Raw genomic sequence first — 26,801 nt, 5'->3', positions numbered from 1 at the left:
TACTAAAAATACAAAAAACTAGCCGGGCGCGGTAGCGGGCGCCTGTAGTCCCAGCTACTTGGGAGGCTGAGGCGGGAGAATGGCGTGAACCCGGGGGGCGGAGCTTGCAGTGAGCCGAGATCGCGCCACTGCACTCCAGCCTGGGAGACACAGTGAGACTCCGTCTCAAAAAAAAAAAAGAAAATAGAGCAGCCTGGGTTACATGGTCCAGTGGTTGCAGGAACTTGGGACAGGATTTTACCTTCAGCCTATTTCCTGATTTAGAAAACATGGAATTTACTTTTCACAATCCCATATAATGAAGTATGTAGCAAAGTACATGGAATGAAACAATGTTTCTCTTCAATAGGCATGCTTTTAGGAAACTACTATCCTCCAGTTGCCCTTTCCCTTCAAGGAAATCTGATTGTCCACAATAAAACCTCTAGTAAATGCCAAGTCACAAACTGAGACCCTGACATTACTTCCAAGTACCACAAGGCTGATGGAACTTAGTCCCACATACAGTTATTTCAAAACAGCATGGGTGTTAAGAGGCAAAAATTTCCCAATAATTCTACCTCCACTTTTGTTAGGTTCAAAACTGAGGCTGGATAAACTTTCCTTGAAAATATCAGAAAAATTTAAGTGGCCAGGCACAGTGGCTCACAGTTCTAATCTCAGCACTTTAGGAGGCTGAGGTGAGCAGACCCCCTAAGGCCAGGAGTTCAAGACCAGCCTGGGCAACATGGTGAAACGCTGTCTCTATTAAAAATACAATTAGCTGGGCACCTCTAGTCCCACCTACATGGGAAGTTGAGTCAGAATTGCTTTAACCCAGGAGGCAGAGGTTGCAGTGAGCAAAGATTGTCACTGCACTCGTCTGGGTGACAGAGGGACACTTCATCTCAAACACAGAAAAAACTAAGCATTTACTAGAGGGTACAATTATTACTTCCAAGATAGCCCTTACATTTTTAGGCTCACTATCTTTGAGAGGCTAAGTCTTGCCTCCCATTCAGTTTACTTTCTTACTCCTGGCTTGATAATTCTACTTTAGTATGAGACAGCTGGCCAATAAACCCAACTTGTTTGCCAAAGATGAAACCCATTATGTCCCTCTGCAACAGATGGTGAGCATAAGTCCCAATAGAGACCTACTGAGCTCAATGGCAGTGCTACAACTTGATTTTCCCTTGCCAGGGGAGCTAGAAAAAGGACATGCTCAATTGGATCAACAGTAAAGTTTACTTATTATAATGAGCCAAAAATTACTCCAGCAGTGAAAACTTATTTCTATTTTCATTAAACCATAAAGCTGAATGGGATGAATCTAAATACAGCAATTCACATTGTAATCAACCATATTCTAACCTGAATTTCAACGTTATTAACCATAGATATCACAAAGGAGGACAAAACAAGCAGAAATAAGTCAAATACAGTTTATTTTTAAAAAAAACCAAAAAACCCCATTTACAAAATGGAATTTGAGCTGCAGAACAGCTCATGTCAACTGCATGGCAGTGATAACGAAGCACAGTGGCTCAGATAAAGGTCTTCACAAGGATGTTCCTGCAAAAGGCAAAAGAGGTTATAAAGTATTTATATAAACAGAACTGAATGACTACACAATTATATCCATTGTCACTACTGGGAATACCTGGTTGTACCAGTAACTTTTTGCAATTGGATGAGATTACAAAATGTTTTGGTTTGAGGTACAGCTTGTCCTTCTCCCTTTTTACTTTGGGAACGCAGGGCATTCTTTTGCTGACCACTAACTTGTAAAAAACTTACCTTTCTGCCACGAACTTGGACAGGTGAGTTTCTGTTTTTAAGAGCTGATAAGACTAGTAGCAGACTCCTCCCTAGAAAAGTAAACAGCCTTTAGAAGTAGCTCTCTTCTAAGACCAAGTCCCATCTCAAGCTAAACCCCCCATACCTCCCATTGATAGCCCACCCATCCCCCCACCATATGGGGAAGAGTCTATTACTTTGAGCCATTATTTTAAGGAAATGGGTCAAAGGAAGATAAATAAAAGGGCAAAAATTTATATTCACAGTACAAATAATGTGCTCACTTCCTTCAACTGGGAGCCACCAATAGGGTGTCAATTTAAAACAATTCATCTCCAGAAAAACCAAGTTCAGCTTAACTGGACTAGTTTTGGCTCAATATATTAAGAAAAATGTTTAACAGAAAACTGGACTTTAAGCCACTATATGGATGTAAGTAAAATCTGTTCTTACCTACCCGCATAGCAATAAAACCTTTCCTCCTGGTTCTGACTGCTAGTCCTAAGAGTCAGGTGTGCCTTACTCTTGTCTGCCTCCTTCCTTGCGATGATCACTGAAATTTCACTCCCTCCTAGCTTTCATGGAGCGTGCCGTGGCCTGCCCCTGGCTTATCTGTACTCCACATACCACAAGTGTCTACTCTCAGCTGTAGAGTGTCTGAGCTCGGAGCCATTCGCGCTATACTTGCTAGCAGTTCCTAGTAGCTGAACATCTCTCCTGGATCTTTAAAGGCATTGTCACGAATCCTGAGGTATCTGCAAACTCCCTCAATAGTTAAGGTTCCACCTGCTATTGCAAACTCAGCCAGTATCATGGACTATCACCCATGCTTTCCCACCCACCACCATCTCCCACCCACCTCCCACCACCCTCCTCCCCAAACTTCCAACACACCCATGGGATGGAATATACAGTACTATTGATAAACAAATCTCTATGCTACTAGGTACAATAGCACTGAAATTGAGAGCACCAAAGGTAAGGCTCAAAAGAATCTATGTACAAATAACACATTATTGGATATTAACTGTTAAAGGTTTAGAAATCATTTTCTATACAATTAACATTTTAGGTAGGTTGTGTGACCTTGTGCCATAAAGGGAAACTGCAGTTAACACGAAATTACATAGAAAAATTTAGTTTCTATTGGTATGGTTTTCAACTCCAAATTAGTATAGTTAACTGATAAAACCTCTGAAGGCCCACCCAACCAGAACCCAAACTGCAGTTTTCCTTTAATGTAAGCCTATCTTTATGTTCATTAAAATACTTTCTGATATTGCTTATTTTTAAAAGGCCTCCCAAACACTTCAAATCTGTGGATTTATGGAGCGGCATTAGCCAGCAGCTAGTTTCTATTCCCTGGCAGAGCTTTGAACTTGAATTGTGATAGAAGCATTCAACATCATCAAGGGGAGTGGGTAGGGAAAGTCCAAATCTCTGCCAGTCCCAAATCCATACAGTTGTCATTTCATTCAAGAGAATTAAATCGTTTATTGATTACACATGATAATGGATGATACACAAGCTTCATTCCCATCTATAATTTTATCTGGTACCATTATTCAATTTAGATATATTGCATAGGATGTGCCAACAATCACTTTTATAACCAATAATTCCATGATTTTGCTTGGGTAATCCCTTTTAACGGTGAACTTCAGGTCACAACAGTAACTATCAGTTCAACTACACCAAGGTTTCCGAAGACAATGGCTTCTCCACCCAAGCAGGTTGTATATAAATTCCAAATAGAACCTGGCATCACCCTGAAGGAATTCTAACTTCACACTGTTGGGGAAGTTTACCAAGATGGCTTCAGAGTAGACTAACTTTACACAGCACATTAAAAAAAAGACATTTATTCAGCGTCACGATCAGACTATTACATTTAGCAATCAACAGCATGGGTGCAAAAAAAAAAAAAATCTACATTAAAACCCTTTGTTGGAATGCTTTACACTTTCCACAGAACAGAAACTAAAATAACCTGTTATACAATTAGTCACAAATACAGTCCTCGAGTTTTTTGCCCATACACATGAGTATTTGTCTAAAACATGTCTTCTTTGTAGCAGCTAGGCCCTGCCACCACTGTGCTTGGCTGAGTTCACAAATCTGTTGTAACCTGTAGCTTCCCTGTCACTTCTCTGGCTCTCCTCTCCTGCTAAGCTTTGTTTCCTGTTGAACAATATGGAATAAAGTTGTTAATCTAAACATATTAAGACTCAAGGCTACAATCCAATATCAAGTTTGCTTCCCACAAATTTTGCTGATCTGAATATTAACTTTATATCCACAATTACTGCAATTATAATGTTAACTATGTTGCACTGCTCAGCTACATTAGGGTTATTGGGTTCATCAGCAATTTAAAAAATTGTCCACACACAAAAAGGTGCTTACTTACCTAATTAAAATCTTCTGCCACTGCCATAGCTACTGCTGCTGCTGGAACCGCCATAGCCACCTGAAGAGTACAATTTTTCTTTTAAAGTTTCAAAGTGCCAACAGTAACACAATGTTTTCATAGTTGAGATAATAAAAGTTAAATTCAAGTGTCTGGCCATTTAAAAATGGCCCCTACTCCAAAGGAGGTGGTAAAGCAGTCCCATGACTTTTTAAATTTGTGATCAAATTATCACTTTCTGAAGGTTCTAAACTGTAAACGTTTTGCTGCCTAGACATAGCAGTTAAAGGGCTTTCTTCCCAGCAGTAGCTACAGATACAACTCTTTTGACATGATCCCAAATTACACAGATACCATACCTTGGTTTCGTGGTTTTGCAAAGTATTGACCTCCACCGCCATAGGGGCCAGAGCTTCTGCCTCCAAAATTTCCTCCCTTCATGGGTCCAAAATTTGAAGACTGATTGTTGTAATTGCCAAAATCATTGTAGCTTCCACCACCTCCAAAATTGCTTCCTATGAATGGGAAAGAGGGCCTTCGTCTGTTACCTGAGGATGATGCTAGTTTCCAATTCTGTTTAGTGGTCAGAATACAATAAGGTTGAGTTATCTGCCTTCCTTTCTCCCAAACTATGGTGACTCCAATCTTTGCATTTCATTCTCTGGGAAAGGCATTCAGTTGAATAATCCAGTAATAAAAAAACTGGCCTAACTCACCATGACATAAAATAAAGAGATTTTCATAGTGGCTCAAGCATATTCTCCAGCCTTGAAGGCCTTCATGGATCCAGGGCCACAGCAAGCAGAAGTATCTTGGATACATCAACTAAGCGCCTAAGGTCCCAAAGGAGTTAAGATACTAAATCCTTCTATGATACTAATCTAACTCAAAGACAATACTATCCACTTATCTCTACTAATTGGGAGTGAGGCGGCCCCAGCTTAAAGCTAGGAGGAGGTAGCATAGCAAGCCCATTTGTTTTTAATATACCATGCAATGTACCACACAATGCTTTAACAGCACCAGAACCCAAGCTCTAAAAGGCTAATCTAGCTGTCACACCAAGTACTTGGATCACTGGATACCTACCACTACCACCGCCAAAGCCGCCTCCGCCTCCGTTGTTATAGCTGTCATAGCTGCCACTCCCGCCATAGCCACTGCCCTGGTTTCCATAACCCTGTCCACCACTTCCATAGCCTCTGCTTCCTCCAGAGTAACCAGGGCCGCCTCCTCCATAACCACCTACAAGAATACAATTCTTCTCAATAAGACAAAAGTATTTGACAATGAAAACGTGTGCAAGTGTAATGGCTGAAGGCCTGCTCACAGCATGCGTGTTATGGGCAAGGTTGAGTTTGTCATGCACCAGAATTTTAGTCTCTTATCAACCTATTCTAAAGATCCAGGTTGCCAGGATTTTTTCTCTACTTAGTCCTAAAAAACTTACCATCATTACCAAATCCATTATAGCCATCCCCACTGCCACCATATCCACCACCACCACGGCTGCCACCAAAGCCACCTGGAAGAAAAAGTTTCAAGTATGACTTGCACTGAAAATGACATTCTGAATGCACCTCCCACACTGTAAAATCTACATAGCAAAGACGGTGTGACGTCAGAACTACACGTGCATAAACCATACATACCACGACCACTGAAGTTTCCTCCACGACCGAAGTTGTCATTCCCACCGAAACCACCTCCACGACCACCACCAAAGTTTCCAGAACCACTTCGACCTTAAGAAATGAAGTTTAAGCATTAAATCATTCATACTGAAGTAACTCAGTTACCTTTAAGGTTTAATTAAGCAACAAGCATACCTCTTTGGCTGGATGAAGCACTAGCCATCTCCTGCTTTGACAGGGCTTTCCTAACTTCACAGTTGTGGCCATTCACAGTATGGTATTTCTGAACTAAAAAAAATATAAATACATGGTCTCAGGGTTTAGAATGCCACATGGATTGTGGAACCCTTACTAAATGCCACTATCGGATACTTACTGACAATCTTATCCACGGAGTCATGGTCGTCAAATGTTACAAAGGCAAAGCCCCTTTTCTTGCCACTGCCTCGGTCAGTCATGATTTCAATCACTTCAATTTTCCCATACTGTTCAAAATAATCTCTTAGGTGATGTTCTTCGGTGTCTTCTTTAATGCCACCAACAAATATCTTTTTCACAGTTAAGTGGGCACCTGGTCTTTGAGAATCCTAATAGGAGGAAAACCACAGGTTTAGATTAGCAAACCCTATATTCAAATCAAAAATTGTTCTGGTAAGTTTAGAAAACTCCTGAATCTTAAGTCCATAGCAGCACATCTCTAAATGAGTTGAAGGGGGAAAAAAAAACAAAAACCCAACACAAAACAACTCACTTCTCTTGAGACAGCTCTCTTTGGTTCCACAACTCTTCCGTCCACCTTGTGTGGCCTTGCATTCATAGCTGCATCCACCTCCTCCACAGTGGCATATGTGACAAACCCAAAGCCCCTGGAACGCTTGGTGTTTGGATCTCTCATTACCTGAGAACAGTGTTAATTTATGTAACAAAGTCTGACCGCAGAAGCTTTTGTCATTGTAACTTTGAATAGGGCAATAGGAAACTTTATACCAGCCTTTTATGAAAAGCGGTCCAGTTTCCCTCTACCCTAGATTTAACAGGTAGCTTTTAAAATCAAAGCAGAATGTTCCTTTGCCGACAAAGCTCTAATCATAATGCTACTAACAACTTTCATAAGCATTCAGAGAAGACTGCACCAAGATATGCCAAGGAAATCGGCTATTTTACTGCTTTGTCCCAATTCTTACCACACAGTCCGTGAGCGTTCCCCATTGCTCAAAATGGCTCCTCAGGCTCTCATCGGTTGTTTCAAAGCTCAACCCTCCAATGAAGAGCTTCCTCAGCTGTTCGGGCTCTTTAGGAGACTGGAGTGGGGGAAGGGGGAAGTGTTAAATGGACTACAACACGAAACAATTTCCATCAAGGAAAAGAAAAACTAGACACCAACTGTGTACCTAGCACTTATTGTTTGTTCAGGTCGCAACAAGCCACGTGCTTCTCCCCACCAAGGGAGGCAGTATGCTGGGGGTTGGGAGTGCTGGGAAATCGCAAGCGCATGCGTCTCTAGTCGTCTTCCGACGCACGCGCAACAAAGGCTTGGGTGGGAGGGGTGCATCTCCATAATGGGACTAACCGCTCTTCAGAAATCTCGCTCACCAAGGCAAGGTCTTTTAAAAAAAGACAAAGATCCTGTGTGCCTAAGAATTTTGCTACGAGTAGCAAGTCCCGCGTGATAACTCGTGGTTGGCGGAGAGCGGCCTCATGGCGATCAAGAGGACAAAATGGCGACTTGAACTTTGGGAGGGGTAGGCCTTGGCAGCGACCGAAGTTAACTGTAGAATCGGCTGGTGCAAGGAACGAAACCAAGCCGCATCTTATCGATTCAGGAAAGGGAGACGAAAAAATTCAAGTTGGAAAGCTCGCCTAACTCACCTCTGACTTAGACATGACGGCAGGGAGAAGAGAGACTTTAACGATGCTTCTTCGGCGGCGTCCACGGGCAGAAAGGAGCAAGCTGACGAACGTATCTGCCAGCCTACCTTCGGCCTCTCTTTTTTACCCCGCCTCCTCGCTTTCGGCATTGGTAGACTCCGCCCTGGAACAGCTCTGATTGGACATTTGAAATCGCTTCCCCTTGCTATTGGCCTGTGGTGCCACATTGCTGTGTAACGTCATTCCTTTGGGCGTTCTACGCGTCTCCACCCCTTGGAGTCAATTGGTTCTCGGGTAATATTATTATTAACCAGTCTGATTGGCCAACCGACCAATCATTCATGTTTGAATCTACCTGGGGTGTTTAACGCCTTTTTCATCTTCCACGCGTAAATATTACAGTCAAGTCGCGTGGCAAAGCATGATTAACACTATGTATTAGACAAGCAGCCAGGAGGTCACAGTTTTTTTGCAAAGAACGCTTGTTGACCGCACGTGTAGCAAAATGGCGAATTTTGCGCAGGCGCATTAAGAAGTTCCACCTGCCTCTGGGAACACGTGAAATGGCGGGCAGGACTAGGCAGTGAACCTACGGCGCCTGCGTGTTGGCGGGAGTTGGTTCTAGCTTTGCGCATGCGCAGTGGGCGGAGAAAAAAGGTCCGGTTCCAGGATTGGTTGCGCAGGCGCAGGGAAGGATCCGTTTTGGCGGGCGGTTGGCGTTGCGCAGAAGGCGGCGGCGGTGGTGGCTAGTGGTGCGGCCTCACCAAACAGGAACAGGGCAGACGTTAGCGTGAGTGATCACTCTCAATCCCGGGTAAGTGGCAGACAGTCTTATCTACCCATAGTAGGTCTTGAACTGACTCCATTTGGGCCCGTTATTGTGTGAAATGAATGGACCGCGGGGTGGGGGATAGTCAAGGGGCAGCGGTGGATCGGGTCAACCAATAGAAGAACAGGGGGCGGGATGTTTTAATCCCTGTAGGTTCTTGGGAGCTGTGCAGCCGAAGACTTTGACTGGCTTGTGTATAGGCCAATTGGGTGTGCCTTGAGCTGCCGACTGATCGGCCCTTGGGCCATCGGAATGTGGGAGATGGGTTTTCCCCTTCTGAGGAGCGTCTCACTGAGCCAGTGAGCAGGAAGCGCGCGGTAGGTTGGGCTTCTCCAGGAGGCAGCGGTTTGACTCCAATGGGGAATGCGGGATCGGGCGGTTAAACGGATGGAACGAATCTGGAGCCAGTAGACGGACAGCCTAAGGAAAGCGCTGGGACCAGTCGTCCAATCGGCTCTCCAAAAGAGAGAGGTCTTCGATTTGGGGTTGTGAGGAAGGGGAGTCGGTGCCTGTAATGGCGTGTGAGGATGAATGTTTTATCCACACTGACTTTTCTAATGTTCTAACGGAGCCTTTAGGCCTCAGTCCCATACACCTCCCTGAAAGCCTAAGTTTCCTGCTGTATTCCTCGACTTGACCATTTTTCCCCCGCCTCCTCACCACTTGAGGTTTGGGGAACAGAGGAGGTTTTTGTTTGTTTTTTTAATAATACTTTCAGAAGTCGCTTCTTTAGGAAGACTGTTAAAATGTTAGAACGAATAGGAGAAATCTCTATATCCTGATAGTGCATATTTCCACGAACAATATGTTTGTAGGTCCATAGAAAAGTTTTCGAAAGCTACACACCAAAGTGTGTCAGTCCTAGGGACACAGTAGGATCGAGGCAGGCTGGTTCTTTAATGTTTAAAACTTTGCAAGATTAATGATTTGTGATTAAAATTAAATAAAAAATGAAGTCAATTGTTTTGTGTTTCTAATCATAATCACATACTTACCACCCTTTTTCTGATTTATATAATCCATGTGCCCAGTGCTTTTATTTTAGTCTCTTTCTCCTGGGAACTTTCCCTCTCACACATTTCCTTTCTTTACACCATTAAAGATATCCTAAAACCCCTCTTTTTGATGTTCATTTGAGGATATCTGACTTTGGATTAAAAAAGAAACGCTTAAAGAGGGTAATATTTAGGGTTCTGGGGACAGAAGACTCATCCATCACCTGGATTATTCCTTGCCTTTTAATTAGATTTCCTTCGAAGTGTGTTTTACATGCAGTCTATCTCCTTTTGGTAATGCCCCCTTTGCTTATTCCAGGATCTTTTGGAGAAATAAATAAATTTTGATAACATTGGCTGTATCAGAGTCTTACTGCTTTATTCAATAATTCAGGATCAAGGGAAAATACTTAAATACTGAAAATCAACTACCTATGAAGTACACTTATGACTAGAGACCTTTCCGACTTTATACCAAAGACAAACGATTTTAATAGCAGTTTATGAACAGAGGAAAAATTTCCATGTTCTCTGGCACTAGCAAAAGGACAAAGTATTTATATATAATTTATACCTGGTTTTAAACCTATTTGTAGGTATGCTAGTAATGGGGTTGCTGAGCTTCTGAGAACTAAAGTGATACTGGTTAAGGGTATCTGTCCTGGATTTATTTAGGTTTGAAAGGAATACAGTCTTAACCTGCAGCAAGATTTCTCAGCGTTAGCACTGTTGATATTTTGAGGCAGATAATAATTCTTTGTTAAGGGTATTCGGGGTGTCCTGCGCATAGTAAAATATTTAGCAAAATCCCTGGCTTCTACCCACTGTATGCCAGTAACATCGCACCTCTCGCCACATCCCCATTTGTGACAATCAGATTGTTAACAGACATTGCCAAATGTCCGGAGAGGTAGGGATCGGGGATAAAATCTCCCTCGGTTGAAAATCATTCTTCCAAAATTCTGGAGTATGCAGGGCACAGTTTCGTGTTCCTGTAGTCCCAGCTACTCTGGAAGCTGAGGCAGGAGGCTTGAGCTCAGGTGGTCAAGGCTGCAGTGTGAAATGATTATGCCTGTGAATAGCCACTGCACTCGTCTGGGCAGCACAACAAGATCCCATTGCTAAAAAATAAAAATAAAATGCTAGAGTTTATTATTTTTTCAAAATCCATTATTTTACCAATTGGAAAATAGGTAAAAGTGAGAGAAGATGGTTGAAGTGTTTAGGGAGTGGCCTTTGGTAAATGGATCGCTAAATCCTGATGTTTATCTCCTTAGATACAGAATTGATCATTGTTCCATTTGATAAAAGGAAATTTTTATTAAAATTTTTACCACTTGATCTGGCGCCAGTGGCTTACGTCTGTAATCCCAGCACTTTGGGAGGCTGAGGTGGGCGGATCAGTTGAGGCCAGGAGTTTGAGACCAGCCTGGCCAACATGGTGAAACCCGTCTCTACTAAAAACACAAAAATTAGGCCGGGCGCGGTGGCTCAAGCCTGTAATCCCAGCACTTTGGGAGGCCGAGACGGGCGGATCACGAGGTCAGGAGATCGAGACCATCCTGGCTAACACGGTGAAACCCCGTCTCTACTAAAAAATACAAAAAACTAGCCGGGCGAAGTGGCGGGCGCCTGTGGTCCCAGCTACTCGGGAGGCTGAGGCAGGAGAATGGCGTGAACCCGGGAGGCGGAGCTTGCAGTGAGCTGAGATCCGGCCACCGCACTCCAGCCTGGGCGACAGAGCCAGACTCAGTCTCAAAAAAAAAAAAAACAAAAAACACAAAAATTGGGCCGGCCGCAGTGGCTCATGTCTGTAATTTGGGCGGCCGAGGCGGGTGGATCACTTGAGGTCAAGGAGTTCAAGACCAGCCTGGCCAACATCGTGAAACCCCGTCTCTACTGAAAATACAAAAAAATTAAGCGGGAGTGGTGGCAGGTACCTCTAATTCCAGCTACTCGGGAGGCAGAGACAGAATTGCTTGAACCCAGGAAGCGGAGGTTGCAGTGAGCAGAAATTGCACCACTGCACTCCAGCCTGGGTGACAGAGCGAGACTCCATCTCAAAACAAAAAACAAAAAACCCCACAAAAATTAGCCAGGCATAGTGGTGGGCACCTGTAATCCCAGCTACTCAGGAACCTGAGATGGGAGAATCGCTTCAACCTGGAGGCAGAGGTTGTAGTGAGCCAAGATCGTGCCACTGCACGCCAGCCTGGGTGACAGAGTGAGACCTTGTCTCAGGAAAAAAGAAATATTTACCACTTTTTGCAACTTAAACTTACACATATGATTGATTGCATCTTGTCCTTGTTTGGCTTCCTAAAATAACGGCAAATATGTTTTTGAAGAAGGTAGACTTTGCCTCACATCCGTCTTTTTCACTTGATTCTAGCTGGCCTCTTTGCTGGAATTCTTTACTGGGATTCTTTTGGATCCACGTTTCAAAACTTTTGACTTCAGTAAGAAATGTATTTTACAGTAATCCTGTACACACATTGAAACAGATTTCACTAAACAAACAAATGTGCAGAGCACTCTGATACTCTTTTGTCTGCAGTATACTATTTCATTGTCTTAAGAAAGCAGTCAATTTCCACCGAACTGATTTCGCAGCTGTTTATAGACCCAGAGTTTTGGGGGAAAAAAGACTGCTGATCTGAACAATAGGTCACCAAATCATGCCACCTTTGATTACTTTCTGAGTCAGTTCCTTCCATCTCCAGCCCCAGCCCCTTGTACAGATGGTCCCTTACTTGTGATATTTCGACGACTTAAGATTTTTTCACTTTTACAGTGGTGTGGAAAGCAATTTCCTTTCAGTAGAAACCATACTTCAAGTATCCACATAACCATTCTGTTTTTCACTTTCGGTACAGTAATCAACCAATTACATGAGATATTCAACACTTTATTATAAAATAGGCTTTGTGTTAGGTGATTTTGTCCAACAGTAGGCTAATGTAAGTATTCCGAACACATTTAAGAGTAGGCTAGGCTAAGCTATGATGTTCGGTAGGAACACCTTAGGTGTAGGAAATGAATTTTCAATTTTTCGTATTTTCAACCTGTAAGTCAAGGAGTATCTAAACAGATTAAGCAGTGACCTGTTACTTGGTGTTTTTACTCATGTGTTTTACTTTGAAAGATTATAGGAGCCAAGCCGAGACTTTCTAGTTTACTGTGGTGTGCAAGTGAAAATTGCTTGTTTTATTGTGAAGTCTCACAGTGCTTAAAGAGGGAAAACAATAAAAATATTGCAAAATCTCTCACAATGTGATAGGGTTTTTTGTTTGTTTGTTTGTTTGTTTTGAGACGCTCTTGTTGTCCAGTCTGGGGTGCAATGGCGCGATCTTGCCTCACCTCAACCTCTGCCTCCCGGGTTCAAGCGATTCTTCTGCCCCATCCTCCTGAGTAGCTGGGATTACAGACGTGTGCCACCACGCCCTACTAATTTTTAGTAGAGACAGGATTTCTCCATGTTGGTCAGGCTGGCCTCGAACTCCTGAACTTAGGTGATCCGCTTGCCTTGGCTTCCCAAAGTGCTGAGATTACAAGCGTGAGCCACTGTGCCCAGCCTCTAATGTGATAATTAATAGATATGATGAACTTTTCTCTCTGGTGGTGAAATTTTTTTTTTTTTTTTTTTTGAGACGGAGTCTCGCTCTGTTGCCCAGGCTGGAGTGCTGTGGCCGGATCTCAGCTCACTGCAAGCTCCGCCTCCCGGGTTCCCACCATTCTCCTGTCTCAGCCTCCCGAGTAGCTGGGACTACAGGCGCCCGCCACCTCGCCCGGCTAGTTTTTTGTATTTTTTTTTTAGTAGAGACGGGGTTTCACCGTGTTAGCCAGGGTGGTCTCGATCTCCTGACCTCGTGATCCGCCCATCTCGGCCTCCCAAAGTGCTGGGATTACAGGCTTGAGCCACCGCGCCCGGCCTGGTGGTGAAATTTTAGTGGGTAATTTTTCATTGAAATTCTGGGAATCTCACAGTTAGAAATCCTAACTTCCAGTGTGATATGTGTTGGGCCTCCAATTACAAAAGTTACAGCATTTGTGCTTAGAACTTAGAGACATACCGGCCGGGTGCAGTGGTTCATGCCTGTAATCCCAGCACTTTGGGAGGCCGAGGCAGGCGGATCATGAATTCAGGATTGAGACTATCCTGGCTAACATGGTGAAACCCCGTCTCTACTAAAAATACAAAAAATTAGCCAGACGTGGTGGCGGGCGCCTATAGTCCCAGCTACTCTGGAGGCTGAGGCAGGAGAATTGCTGAACCTGGGAGGCGGAGGTTGCAGCGAGCCGAGACTCGGCACCACAGCACTCCAGCCTGGATGACAGAGCGAGACTGTCTCAAAAAAAAAAGAACAACTTAGAGATATACCTAACCATTGCAACCAAATCTAAAAGGAGTGTTTACTATAAAGGGGAATATATTTTTTCACTGTTCTGTCTGAAAACTAGTAAGTGGAAAGCTTCAATTTGGGTAGTAGGTAAGCAGGGTGATAGTTGGGGAAAGAAGGAGTGAGCCTACATTTGAAGCGGCTGGATTTGTATATGGCTGGGGAAATTCTGGAGATTCTCAGAGCCTTTTAACAATACTCTAGAAAAGAGAAAGGTTTGGTATCAGGGTACAAAGATTTTTGAGGAAGACCAAGTATTTTTTTGCTTCTGTTGAGGTTTGTTTGTTTTTGAGACAGTTTCACTCTGTTGCCCAGGCTGGAGTGCAGTGGCGTGATCTTGGCTCACTGCAACCTCTATCTCCCAGGTTCAAGTGATCCTCCTGCCTCAGCCTCCCGAGTAGTTGGGATTATAGGCATGTGCCACCATGCCTGGCTAATTTTTTTGTATTTTTAGTAGAGACAGGTTTTCACCGTGTTAGCCAGGATGGTCTCGATCTACTGACCTCGTGATCCAACTGCCTCGGCCTCCTAAAGTGTTGGGATTACAGGCGCTAGCCGCTGTGCCCAGCTCTATTGAGGTCTTTAACTGCATAGCATGATTTCTGTATCTTATTGATATAGCCCATTTAATTAATAACTGTCGTGGTAAAGCATTTCTAGTCTTTAATTTGTCCTTTTACTTAGATTGTTTTTATTTCCATTCACCTTACATGAAACTGGGCCTAAAGGTATGTTATGGATATTGATTTTAAAAGTAATAAATTACAACATGAGATACCACTTGACTCAGTATGGCTGTTTACATATCTGCTATTCGTGAACTTGGACTCTGGGCAATCATCTTTTTCTCCTGACATAAACTTTTATTTTTCTTCCTTGCTTATAGAGAATGATTTTAACTGATCATTGTACTAATAGGAAGGAGTCCAGGTCATCCTGAGAAGAGTTCGCTTGTCCAGAGTCCAAGATGCAGATTTGTTGGATTTCTGTAAGCCACTCGAAGCCACATATTCATTTCTGATGACAGCTTTACACTTGTGCTGGAAGAACACCCACTGTGACAACTGCTGCCTATGTTTAGTCTGTCCAGGAGCTCTACCAGCTAGCATGTTTGCAGAAAAACCTACACTGTTCCTGTTAGCAGCTATGTAAATATTAGATCTTTCTGAGTTTCTCTTCTCAGATCTGCCAATTTCTTTGGGGCAAATTGTATCCTGCAGTTGCCTCAATTTACCCTTTGAAAATGAAGGATTAAAGGTTTTAGACATTCTTTGGGTTATCTGAAACACAATTCTTTTTGGATCAGTAATGTTTTATATATGTCTACTTTATGATTTTTAAAATTTTATTCCCCCTGTGTATTAGTTTCCTGTGGCTGCTGTAACAAATTACCACAGACTTGGTGGTTTAAAACAAGAGGAGTTTATTCTTCTCACAATTTTGGAGCCCAGAAGTCTACAATCAAGATATTGAGGCCCTTTTGGAGGCTGTAGGAGAGACTGTGTTCTTTGCCTCTTTTAGCTTCTGATTATGGTCAGCATTCCTTGGCATGTCTCTCTGTTCTGTTTTCACATTGTCTTCTCTCTTGAGTACTTCCATCAGAACTCTCCCTCTACCTCTGTATTATAAGGATACGTATGATTGCAAATAAGAAACCACTTGGATGAACCAGGATAAATTTCTCCTCTCCTATCTTTTAATTCAACCTGAGAGAGCAGAATTAAAATACATTTTATTCCTAAAGTGGCAGGTCCCTGAAAAAAAAATGTAGATTCATGTTTATTTTATTTTGAGACAGAGTCTCGCTTTGTCGCCCAGTCTGGAGTGCATTGGTATGATCCCGGCTTACTGCAACCTCCGCCTCCCAGGTTCAAGCTATTCTCCTGCCTCAGCCTCCTGAGTAGCTGGGATTACAGGTGCCCAGCCAATTTGTGTATTTTTTTTTTTTTTTTGAGACGGAGTCTCGCTTTGTCACCCAGGCTGGAGTTCAGTGGCCGGATCTCAGCTCACTGCAAGCTCCGCCTCCCGGGTTTTTCGCCATTCTCCTGCCTCAGCCTCCTGAGCAGCTGGGACTACAGGCGCCCGCCACCTCGCCTGGCTAGTTTTTTGTATTTCTTAGTAGCGACGGGGTTTCACCGTGTTAGCCAGGATGGTCTCGATCTCCTGACCTCGTGATCCGCCCGTCTCGGCCTCCCAAAGTGCTGGGATTACAGGCTTGAGCCACCGCGCCCGGCGATCAATTTGTGTATTTTTAATAGAGATGGGATTTCACCATTGTGGCCAGGCTGGTCTCAAACCCCTGACCTCAGGTGATCTGCCTGCCTCAGCCTCCCAAAGTGCTGGGATTACAGGCATGAGTCACCACGCCTGGCCAGATTAATGTTTTAATCACATCTTTTGCTATATAAAGTAACATTTACAGGTTCAAGGGGTTAAGATATGAATCTCTGTTGGGAGAGGGCCATCATTCAGACTACTACACATTGGTTCCCTAACCTCTACCCAAATATATTTGACCTAATTCAGAAAAGAAAAGGTTATTTTTAAAGAAAGAGAGGCAACTGAAAAAAGGCTCAGAAACCTGGGTTCTTGTCCTACCTCTGCCATTATCTAATGGTGTAACGATGGGTGAGCCATCTGCCCTTTTTAGTCCTTAGTTTCTTCATCTTATAGGGAAGGAGTTGGATAAGTGATCATTAACAAATCTTCTAGACCTTAGACTTTATGAAGTGACTCCTAAGTCATCTTGGAGTTTGCTTTTTTTTTTTTTTTTTTTTTTTGAGACGGAGTCTCGCTCTGTCGCCCAGGCTGGAGTGCAGTGGCCGGATCTCAGCTCACTGCAAGCTCCGCCTCCCGGGTTCACGCCATTCTCCTGCCTCAGCCTCCCGAGTAGCTGGGACTACAGGCGCCCGCCACCTTGCCCGGCTAGTTTTTTGTATTTTTTAGTAGAGACGGGGTTTCACCCCAGGATGGTCTCGATCTGCTGACCTCGTGATCCGCCCGTCTCGGCCTCCCAAAGTGCTGGGATTACAGGCTTGAGCCACCGCGCCCGGCCGGAGTTTGCTTTTTAAGTCAATAATTTTTTTTTTTTTTTGAGACGGAGTCTCGCTTTGTCTCCCAGGCTGGAGTGCAGTGGCGTGATCTCGGCTCACTGCAACCTCCGCCACCCGGGCTCATGCCATTCTGCCTCAGCCTCCCGAGTAGCTGGGACTACAGGTGCCCGCCACCGCGCCCAGCTAATTTTTTTTGTATTTTTAGTAGAGACGGGGTTTCACTGTGTTTGCCAGGATGGTCTCGATCTCCTGATCTCGTGATCCGCCCGCCTTGGCCTCCCAAAGTGCCAGGATTACAGGCATGAGCCACCGCACCCGGCCTTAAGTCAGTAATTTTAAATGTGAATCAAAACATTACAAATTACAACGTTTTGTGTCAGTGTAGTCCTGTTCTTGCCTAGGACTTGAAGGATGGAAGACTGAGCTGTTGGCTGACTATTAACTCCTTGGGGTATTAACACAGGATAACCTGTATTTGTTAGCTGTGTGCTTAAGCCTTTCTAAAGAAAAGGTTTTCTACAAGGGATGTAATAGACTAGCTGGGACATTTTCACTATATTTCTAGTGAGGCTATAGATTGTGTAGCCTGGATTTTCTTTCCAGTAGTAGTAGTTCATCAAAATTAAACACTGACAAATTTTTTTCTACCTGAAACTAGGTTATAGAGAGAGTAAAAATTTTCACTTGCAGTCTTATTCTTCATACTCACTGAATGCCTGTTCCATCCTGTTTCATTACTAGGAAGGACACTAGATAAAGCCCTGAGCTTGAGATGGTGTACTTGAAAGGACTGTTTGAAGATCAGGTTTTATAACATACTCGTTATTTATTTCTTCTGTGGAGAGGAGGAACTAAATTGGATTCAAGTATTTTTCTGATAGTAATCTATGTTTCTTAGAATAAAGCAAGTTCATATCTGAGCCAGAGGGCATAATTATGTCAGAATAAAATATAATTATGTCGGAATAAAATGCCCTGTACTAAAGAGGTCAACTAACAGGCTGGGAAATCTTAAGTTTTGTTTTTAAGGCAAATCCTTGAACTCTCTGTGCCTCGTTTCTCATCCCTAAATCTGTGCACCTCACCTCACTGTGAGTTGTGGAGGGTAATATACTGCTAATTTGTTCAGTATTTCACAACAATAAATTATGCCTAAGATCTGATAAAACATAGCAAACCTCATTTATATGAATAGAGATAAGCATAGATAAGACTTACAGATAATAAAGAAAATTCATTAAAATTTTAACTTCCTTGATTATTAAACATTTTTCCTTCTGTTTCCTATATATTTTCCAAAGTATTTTCTTATTATTTTTCCATGATAGACTTACGAAATAGGGCAAATAACAAACACCAGGTTATGTAATAATGAATAAATCCATCAAGTGGATATAACAATTCTAAATGTCCTAAAAGCTAATAATAAAGCTTCAACATACACAAAGGAAAACAGAAATGAAGTAACAAGCCAGGCGCGGTGACTTACGCCTGTAATCCCAGCACTTTGGGAGGCTGAGGTTGGTGGACTTCTTGAGGTCAGGAGTTCCAGACCAGCCTGGCCAACATGGCGAAACCCTGTCTACTAAAAATACAAAATTATCTGGGCATAGTGGCATGCGCTTGTAATTAATCCCAACTACTCGGGAGGTTGAGGCAGGAGAATTGCTTGAACCTGGGAGGCGGAGGTTGCAGTGACCTGAGGTTGCACCACTGCATTCCAGCCTGAGTGACAGAGCAAGACTCCGTCTCAAAAAAAAAAAAAAAAAAAGGAAATAACAGACATCTGCAATTATATTTGGAAATTTCAGTGCCTCTCAGTAACTGATAAAACAGGTAGACGAAATCAGTAAGGAAACAGAAGACTTGAACAACACTGCCAATAACCTGATATAATTTTTTTTTTTTTTTTTTTTGAGACGGAGTCTCGCTCTGTCGCCCAGGCTGGAGTGCAGTGGCGCGATCTCGGCTCACTGCAAGCTCCACCTCCCGGGTTCACGCCATTCTCCCGCCTCAGCCTCCAAGTAGCTGGGACTACAGGCGCCCGCCACCACGCCCGGCTAGTTTTTTTGTATTTTTAGTAGAGACGGGGTTTCACCATGTTAGCCAGGATAGTCTCGATCTCCTGACCTCGTGATCCACCCGCCTCGGCCTCCCAAAGTGCTGGGATTACAGGCTTGAGCCACCGCGCCCGGCCTAACCTGATATAATTGACATTTATAGAATAGTACAAGCAACAACAGAATACATGTGCTTTTCAAGTGCACATGGAACAGTTACACAGTTTATCTTTTGGGTCATTAAGTCTCAAATTCAAAAGGATTCAATCAAAGGTTTTTTAAAAAAAAATTTAAACAGGGTCTTGTTCTGTCACCCAAGCTGGATTTCAGTGGCACAATCAACTCACTTCAGCCTGAAACTCCTGGGCTCAAGTGATCCTCCTGCCTCAGCCTTCAGAAAAGCTGGGACCACTGGCATGTGCCACCATGCTTAGCCCCCCCACCCTTTTTTTTTTTTTTGGTAGAGGCAGGGTCTTGTTATGTTGCCCAGATTGATGTCAGACTCCTGGGCTCAAGTGATCCTCTCATCTCAGCTTCCCAAAGTGCTGGGATTACAGGCATGAGCCACTGTGCCTGGCCAAGGTATGTTTCTTTCCTGATCATAGTGCAATTAAATAAAAAATCAGTAACAAAGATATCAAGAAAAATCCCTAAATATTGTGAAACTACACAACACACTTCAAAGTAACCCCCCTACAAAGAGGAAATTGCAAAGAAAACTAAAATATACTTGGAACTGAATGAAAATGAAAAGACGATATATCAAAACTTTTAGGATGAAGCTGGGTGCTGTGACTGATTCCTGTAAACCCAACACTTTGAGAAGCTGAGACGAGAGGATCACTTGAGCCCAGGAGTTCATGACCAGCCTGGGCAACATAGTGAGACCTAGTTTCTAGAAAAAAAAGTATCCAGGAGTGGTGGCTCACCGGTAGTCCCAGCTACTTGGAAGGCTGAGGTGGGAAGCTCAGTGGAGCTTGGGAGATCAAGGCTGCATTGAGCTGTGATCCTGCCACTGCACTTGAGCCTGGGTGACAGAGACCCTATCTCAAAAACAAAACAAAAAAAACTTGTGGGATGCAGTTAAGACAGTGCTTAAAGGGAAATTGATAGCATTAAGTACTTTAATAACAAAAGCACATCACTGACAGGTTTTGTCCTATGAACCTAGAAAAAGAACAAATTAAATCCAAAGTAAACAAGAAAATAGTAATGATAAAAGCAGCAATTATTGGGATATAGAACAATAGAGAATATCAGTAAAATGGAAAGTTCTTTGAAAAGATGAATAAAATTGATAAATCGGGAAAAAAGATACTAATTGCCAATATTAGGAAATAAGGAATATCGCTACTGATCCTACAGATAAAAGTAATAAGGGAATATTTTGAAAAACGATACAGGCTGGGCGCGGTGGCTCAAGCCTGTAATCCCAGCACTTTGGGAGGCAGGGATGGGCGGATCACGAGGTCAGAGACCATCCTTTCCTGGCTAACACGGTGAAACCCTGTCTCTACTAAAAAAAAATACAAAAACAAAAAAACTAGCCAGGCGAGGTGGCGGGCGTTTGTAGTCCCGGCTACTCGGGAGGCTGAGGCAGGAGAATGGCGTAAACCCGGGAGGTGGAGCTTGCAGTGAGCTGAGATCCGGCCACTGCTGTCCAGCCTGGGTGACAGAGCGAGACTCCGTCTCAAAAAAAAGAAAAATGATATGAATACATTCAATGTCTTAGTTGAAGTTAGAAACTTCCTTGAAGACAGACTACCAAAACTCACTTAAATACAGAACCTTGGGTGGGCATGGAGGTTTACACATGTAATCTCAACATTTTGGGAGGCCAAGAGTTCAAGACCAGCCTAGGAAACATAATGAGACCTCTCTACAGGAAAAAACAAGAAAACTTCCGAACCTTACTAGCCCTGTCTCTGTTAAGGAAAAGGAATTTGTAGATATAAATCATCCCACAAAGAAAACGCCAGGCACAGGCCAAGCGCAGTGGCTCGTGCCTGTAATCCCAGAACTTTGGGAGGCTGAGGCAGGTGGATCACGAGGTCAGGAGTTCAAGACCAGCCTGGCTAGCATGGTGAAGCCCCGTCTGTACTAAAAATACAAAAATTAGCCAGGCATGGTGGTGTGCTCCTGAGTCTCAGCTACTTGGGAGGCTGAGGCAGGAGAATTGCTTGAACCCCGGAGGCGGAGGGGTGCAGTGAGCTGAGATTGCACCACTGCACTCCAGCCTAGACGACAGAGCAAGACTCTGTCTCAAAAGAAAAAGAAAACTCTGAGCTCAGATGGCTTCACTGAAGAATTTTACCAAACTTTTTAGGAAGAAATACCAATTTTATACAAACTCTTCCAGAAAACAGAAGCAGGAACGCTTATCAAAACATATTTATTTATTTTGAGACAGAGCCTCGCTCTGTCACCCAGGCTGGAGTGCAGTGGTGCAATCTCGACTCACTGCAACTTCCGCCTCCTGTGGGGTTCAAGCAATTCTGCCTCAGCCTCCTGAGTATCTGGGACTACAGGCACGTGCCACCATGCTGGGCTAATGTTTTGTAGTTTTAGTAGAGACAGACTTTCACCAGGTTAGCCAGGATGGTCTGTTTTTCCCGACCTTGTGACACGCCCACCTCAGCCTCCCAAAGTGCTGGGATTACAGGTGTGAGCCACCACGCCTGGCCCAAAACAGTTATTTTTAACTTCATCTACTGTCAGACATTTAACTTCTATTTGCTTTATATTTTTTCAGAGTATTTTCTTGTTTTTCCCACAACAGATGTTTAAGTAGGGCTAATAACTAATACCCATGAGAGTTAATGAAATTGTCCAACTTGACCTTTTAATGATCTAGTTGGGTTAAGACCCACATGTACTTACTCCTGTCCTGATCTTTCCACTATTGACAAGTTACCTTTTTTTTTTTTTTTTTTTTTTTGAGGCAGTCTTTCTCTGTCGCCCAGGCCATAGTGCAGTGGCACGATCTCGGCTCACTGCAAGCTCCGCCTCCCAGGTTCACGCCATTCTCCTGCCTCAGCCTCCCGAGCAGCTGGGACTACAGGCGCCCGCCAGCACCACGCCCGGCTAGTTTTTTATATTTTTAGTAGAGACGGGGTTTCACCGTATTAGTCAGGATGGTCTCGATCTTCTGACCTCGTGATTCGCCCGCCTCGGCCTCCCAAAGTGCTGGGATTGCAGGCATGAGCCACCGCGCCAGGCGACAAGTTACCTTTTACCTTTTCTATAACAGCCTTTGGAGGAGGTGGTAACTTGACCAAGGAGGAATTCAAAAATCCTCGCCTTAAAATTGAAAACTGGAATAGACTCTGTGCTCATGCAATGCTTGACACTTTTTAGGCCCTCAATAAATATCCCATAATCAACCAATTTTAGAACAAGGATCAGAATTACTATATTAATCATGTTTTTGGCATAGGATTTGAATTGGGAATGTAGTTGGAAACTGGACAAAAAGGGAGTCAGAAACATCTTATGTAACACATCAAAACACTCAATTGAAGAGCTGGGTGGTCTGAGATTACCCATCCCTTTAGCCATTTATCTGATGCCTTTCTTTGCATTTAACTATCAATATAGCTGAAGTGTAGAGCATACTTTTATGATATTGTGGCATAGTAACTCAACTTAAATGTCAATAGAGATACTTGAAAAGACCTGCAAGGTTCGATAACTTCTGGTGTGGGTTTGTTTCTCCTGTCATCACCCATTATGTATTTTTTTTTAACCGCTTTTAAATTCCCACAGAGAGAAATTGGTCAGGATCATAATACATGGCCCAGGAGCAGCCAAGGATACCCTTGTATTTTTTTTGTTGTTGTTTGTTTGAGATGAAGTCTAGCTCTGTTGCCCAGGCTGGATTGCAATGGTGCAATCTCAGTTCACTGTAACCTCCGTCTCCCAGGTTCAAGCGATTCTCCTGCCTCAGCCTCCTGAGTAGCTGGGATTACAGGTGCCCACCACCACGCCTGACTAATTTTTGTATTTTTAGTAGAGATGGGGTTTTGCCATGTTGGCTAGGCTCTTCTCGAACTCCTGGCTTCAAGTGATCCACCCACCTCCCAAAGTGCTGGGATTATAGGTGTGAGCCACCATGCCCAGCCAAATGTCTTCTTTAAACTGATGCTAAGAAAACAAATTGTCAGCTGGACGCTGTGGCTCACGCCTGTAATCCCAGCACTTTGGGAGGTCGAGGTGGGTGGGTCACAAGGTCAGGAGATCAAGACCATCCTGGCTAATACTGTGAAACCCCGTCTCTACTAAAAATACAAAAAATTAGCCAGGCATGGTGGCAGGCACCTGTAATCCCAGCTACTCGAGAGGCTGAGGCAGGAGAATGGCATGAACCCGGGACATGGAGCTTGCGTGAGCTGAGATCGTGCCACTGCACTCGAGCCTGGGCGACAGAGCTAGACTCCGTCTCAAAAAAAAAAAAAAAAAAAATTGCCTGACTTAACACAGGTTCTTTGTTAAAATGGATGATTTGGGCCGGGCGCGGTGGCTCAAGCCTGTAATCCCAGCACTTTGGGAGGCCGAGATGGGCGGATCACGAGGTCAGGAGATTGAGACCATCCTGGCTAACACGGTGAAACTCTGTCTCTACCAAAAAATACAACAAAACTAGCTGGGCGAGGTGGCAGGCGCCAATAGTCCTGGCTACTCGGGAGGCTGAGGCAGGAGAATGGCGTAAACCCGGGAGACGGAGCTTGCAGTGAGCTGAGATCTGGCCACTGCACTCCAGCCTGGGTGACAGAGTGAGACTCCGTCTCAAAAAAAAAAAAAAAAAAAAAAGGATGATTTGTTGAAATGACCTGAAGGAGCCTTTGTAACCCTTAAGCTATTGAGGTCTAAAATCTGCAAGCTAGATAATGCCATGGTAAGGACTGAGTCTTAATTTTATGACAAATATTTGGAAAATGCTTTATCACCATAATTTTATTTGGGAATGAGCATTTTCAGTTTTCTTTTAATCCTTCCATATTTTGTGAACATGATCTGCCAAAGTGGTATGTATAAATCTAAGATTCATGATAATGTACTCAAATGTTGCTCTTACCCATTTTCCTCAAGATTTATTTATGATGGTATTGCCAGGTTCTTTGTGAAAGGTGACGAGGTCTCCAAATTCATGTTTCATTACGCTTGAGAGGAGTGGATGTGAGATTAACACCCACCTGAGAGTGTGGTGCCTTGAGATGAGTTCAGTACATTTCCAAGGATAGAGTTGTTGGAAAACACCATCTGGAAGGCATTTTCCCATGGTGGTGCCAAATTCTGCTTTCTCATAAATCTTGAAACAATTGGATATTTAACCTCTTGCCCAGTGGTGGGTTTAGGTGTACCCTAGCTAAATTTAAAGAAAACTGATACTTTTTTTTAATAGGGCAACATCTTATTCTATAAAATAGAATGCGTGTTTCTGAAAACTGGTAGTTGAGAGAGGAAATTCAGTGGATTTTAATGAGGGTGAAAAAAAAGAAAATCCAGTATAAAATGATGAGATATCAAACAAGAATTTTTGTGTTACTACTAAATACACCAGTTTACCAGACTGATACCTTCAAGCAATTCTGAAAATTGAGTCTTGTAACCCACATTCATTTATAATATGTTGGTAATCAGAGCTGGGGGGACATACAACCAAATGGAACTTACAGGGTAGCCTTTATCGCCATTTAGAATGTGTATATATACAATTATTATTTTACATATTGGGGAGGTCCCCCTATGTTTGCTCATGCTGGTCTTGAACTCTGGGCCCAAGCTGTGATCCTGCCTCAACCTCCCAAATTGTTGGGATTATAGGGGTAAGCCATGGTACCCAGCCAAGTATATGTTTTTGTTTTTGTTTTTGTTTTTTGAGACAGAATCTGGCTCTGTTGCCCAGGCTGGAGTGCAGTGGTGCGATCTCGGCTCACTGCAAGCTCTGCCTCCCAGGTTCATGCCATTCTCCTGCCTCAGCCTCCCGAGTAGCCGGGACTACAGGCGCCCGCCACCATGCCCGGTTAATTTTTTTGTATTTTTAGTAGAGACGGTTTCACTGTGTTAGCCAGGATGGTCTTGATCTCCTGACCTTGTGATCCGTCTGCCTTGGCCTCCCAAAGTGCTGGGATTACAGACGTGAGCCACCGCGCCCAGCCAAGTATACTTTTGTTTTGTTTTGTTTTGAGGTGAAGTCTGGCTCTGTCGCCCAGGCTGGAGTGCAGTGGCGGGATCTCAACTCACTGCAACCTCTGCTTCCCAGGTTTCAGCAATTCTCCTGCCTCAGCCTCCCAAGTAGCTAGGATTACAGGTGCCCACCACGATGCCTGGCTAATTTTTGTATTTTTAGTAGAGATGTGGTTTCGCCATGTTGGCCAGGCTGGTCTCGAACTCTTAACCTCAGGTGATCTGCCTCCCAAAGTGCTGGGATTACAGGGTGAGCCACCGCGCCCCGGCTGTTTTTATCTAAGAGAACAAAAGGCTCTTTACTCCCATGCTCACTGTAGCAGGAGTTTTTGCCTGATTTTTTTTTTTTTGAGATGGAGTCTTGCTCTGTCGCCCAGGCTGGAGTGCAGTGCATGATCTAGTTCACAGCAAGCTTTGCCTCCTGGGTTCACGCCATTCTCCTGCCTCAGCCTCCCGAGTAGCTGGGACTACAGGCGTCCGCCACCACGCCCGGCTAATTTTTTGTATTTTTAGTAGAGACGGAGTTTCACCGTTTTAGCCAGGATGGTCTCGATCTCCTGACCTCGTGACCCGCCTGCCTCGACCTCCCAAAGTGCTGGGATTACAGGATTGAGCCACCACGCCAAGCCTGATTTTTTGTTTTGAGACAAGAGTCTGCCTCTGTTGCCCAGGCTGGAGTTCAGTGGCACCATCTCCACTCACTGCAGCCTCTGCCTCCCTGGCTCAAGCACTTCTTCTGCCTAAGCCTCCTGAGTAGCTGGGATTATAGGTGTGCACTGCCTTACCTGGCTAATTTTTGTATTTTTAGTAGAGATGGTGTTTCACCATGTTGGCCACGCTGGTCTTGAACTCCTGAAGTCAAGTGATCTGCCTGCCTCAGCCTCCCAAAGCGCTGAGATTACAGCCATGAGCCATTGTGCCCAGCCTCTTGGCCTGATTTTTAAAAGATCATGAACTAGAGCTGTGCTAGCCAATGGGAGAACATTTCTTCCCTCCGTGCTCTCTTCTGTTAATAAAGTTTGTGTTGTCTGTATGTGGCTTGTTAATGATAGGGGTGTTAACGACCATAGTTAATCTTTCTCTTCAACTCTTTCCTAATCTAGTCTCTTAAACAGACATTTAAAAAGCTTTTAACTCCTCTTGAATTGGGTGCTCATGGGCTTTTGGTGGAGGTGGAGTGATAGTTATCAGCCCATTTAACAAAACCTGAGACAGCCAGGAAAGCTGTAATGTGAATCTCTATGCTATGTTTTTGTTAAAATGCCACATGGCTAATACTTTAGAAATCATAAATCCACTGCAAGAAAACATCTTTATGGAGGATATTTTAGTTTTATGCTGTTTGTGTTAAATACCTAAGACCATCAGTACTTCAAGCTCCGTAAAGAGCAAGGAACATAGAGCAGATTAAAATGTTTCTGTAAGTTTGGTTTGTTTTCATCTGTTTTATTTGCTGCAATAAGGCTATATAGAGGATGCCTTGAAGACTGCTGTAGCTGACAATTTAATCTTCACCTAAGTCACTGTCTCCCTAAGGGCCTTAAGGAGAAGTGGGAATTTCACAAGTCTGGGCCAACTGCAACCAC

At 43.7% G+C, this 26,801-nt stretch overlaps 2 protein-coding genes across 5 annotated transcripts in view; one reads left to right on the top strand and one right to left on the bottom strand.

The window, feature by feature from the left end:
* Positions 1 to 1,410: 1,410 nt before the first annotated feature.
* HNRNPA1 (heterogeneous nuclear ribonucleoprotein A1) lies at positions 1,411 to 8,315 on the bottom strand. 3 transcript variants are annotated; one of them, XM_025400823.1, is made up of 12 exons: positions 7,693 to 8,315; positions 7,008 to 7,124; positions 6,575 to 6,721; positions 6,200 to 6,410; positions 6,019 to 6,111; positions 5,842 to 5,934; positions 5,640 to 5,714; positions 5,279 to 5,434; positions 4,549 to 4,704; positions 4,186 to 4,249; positions 1,780 to 3,960; positions 1,411 to 1,554 (listed from the first exon to the last, which is right to left on the bottom strand). In XM_025400823.1, the coding sequence occupies exons 1-10, from the start codon at positions 7,705 to 7,707 to the stop codon at positions 4,194 to 4,196; spliced, it is 1,119 nt and encodes a 372-aa protein (XP_025256608.1). In that variant the 5' UTR covers positions 7,708 to 8,315; the 3' UTR covers positions 1,411 to 1,554; positions 1,780 to 3,960; positions 4,186 to 4,193. The 3 variants fall into 3 exon arrangements, with proteins under 3 accessions (XP_025256608.1, XP_025256607.1, XP_025256609.1); XM_025400822.1 differs by having other exon boundaries at positions 4,190 to 4,249; XM_025400824.1 differs by lacking the exon at positions 5,279 to 5,434 and having other exon boundaries at positions 4,190 to 4,249.
* A 69-nt stretch (positions 8,316 to 8,384) lies between these two features.
* The window catches only part of CBX5 (chromobox 5), a 47,662-nt gene continuing 29,245 nt past the window's right edge, over positions 8,385 to 26,801 (top strand). Inside the window, exon 1 of one of the 2 annotated variants that reach the window (XM_025400829.1) lies at positions 8,385 to 8,506. The gene's annotated coding sequence lies outside the window, so the exon portion shown is untranslated. The remainder of the gene's footprint in view (positions 8,507 to 26,801) is intronic. The other variant, XM_025400826.1, reaches the window with a different exon arrangement.

Source organism: Theropithecus gelada, chromosome 11 (genome assembly GCF_003255815.1).
Source record: "Theropithecus gelada isolate Dixy chromosome 11, Tgel_1.0, whole genome shotgun sequence".
Lineage (NCBI taxonomy): Eukaryota > Metazoa > Chordata > Mammalia > Primates > Cercopithecidae > Theropithecus > Theropithecus gelada.
The sequence above is the reverse complement of the archived record's forward strand: the minus strand, read 5'-3'. Positions and strand labels throughout refer to the sequence as shown.

What these genes read in the sequence shown, in the direction of transcription:
- HNRNPA1 (XM_025400823.1), bottom strand. An exon ending in TAATGGATTTGGTAATGATG is followed by an intron (nt 5,435 to 5,639) that starts GTAAGTTTTTTA and finishes GTATTCTTGTAG; the next exon opens with GTGGTTATGGAGGAGGCGGC. An exon ending in TGCAAAACCACGAAACCAAG is followed by an intron (nt 4,250 to 4,548) that starts GTATGGTATCTG and finishes TGTACTCTTCAG; the next exon opens with GTGGCTATGGCGGTTCCAGC.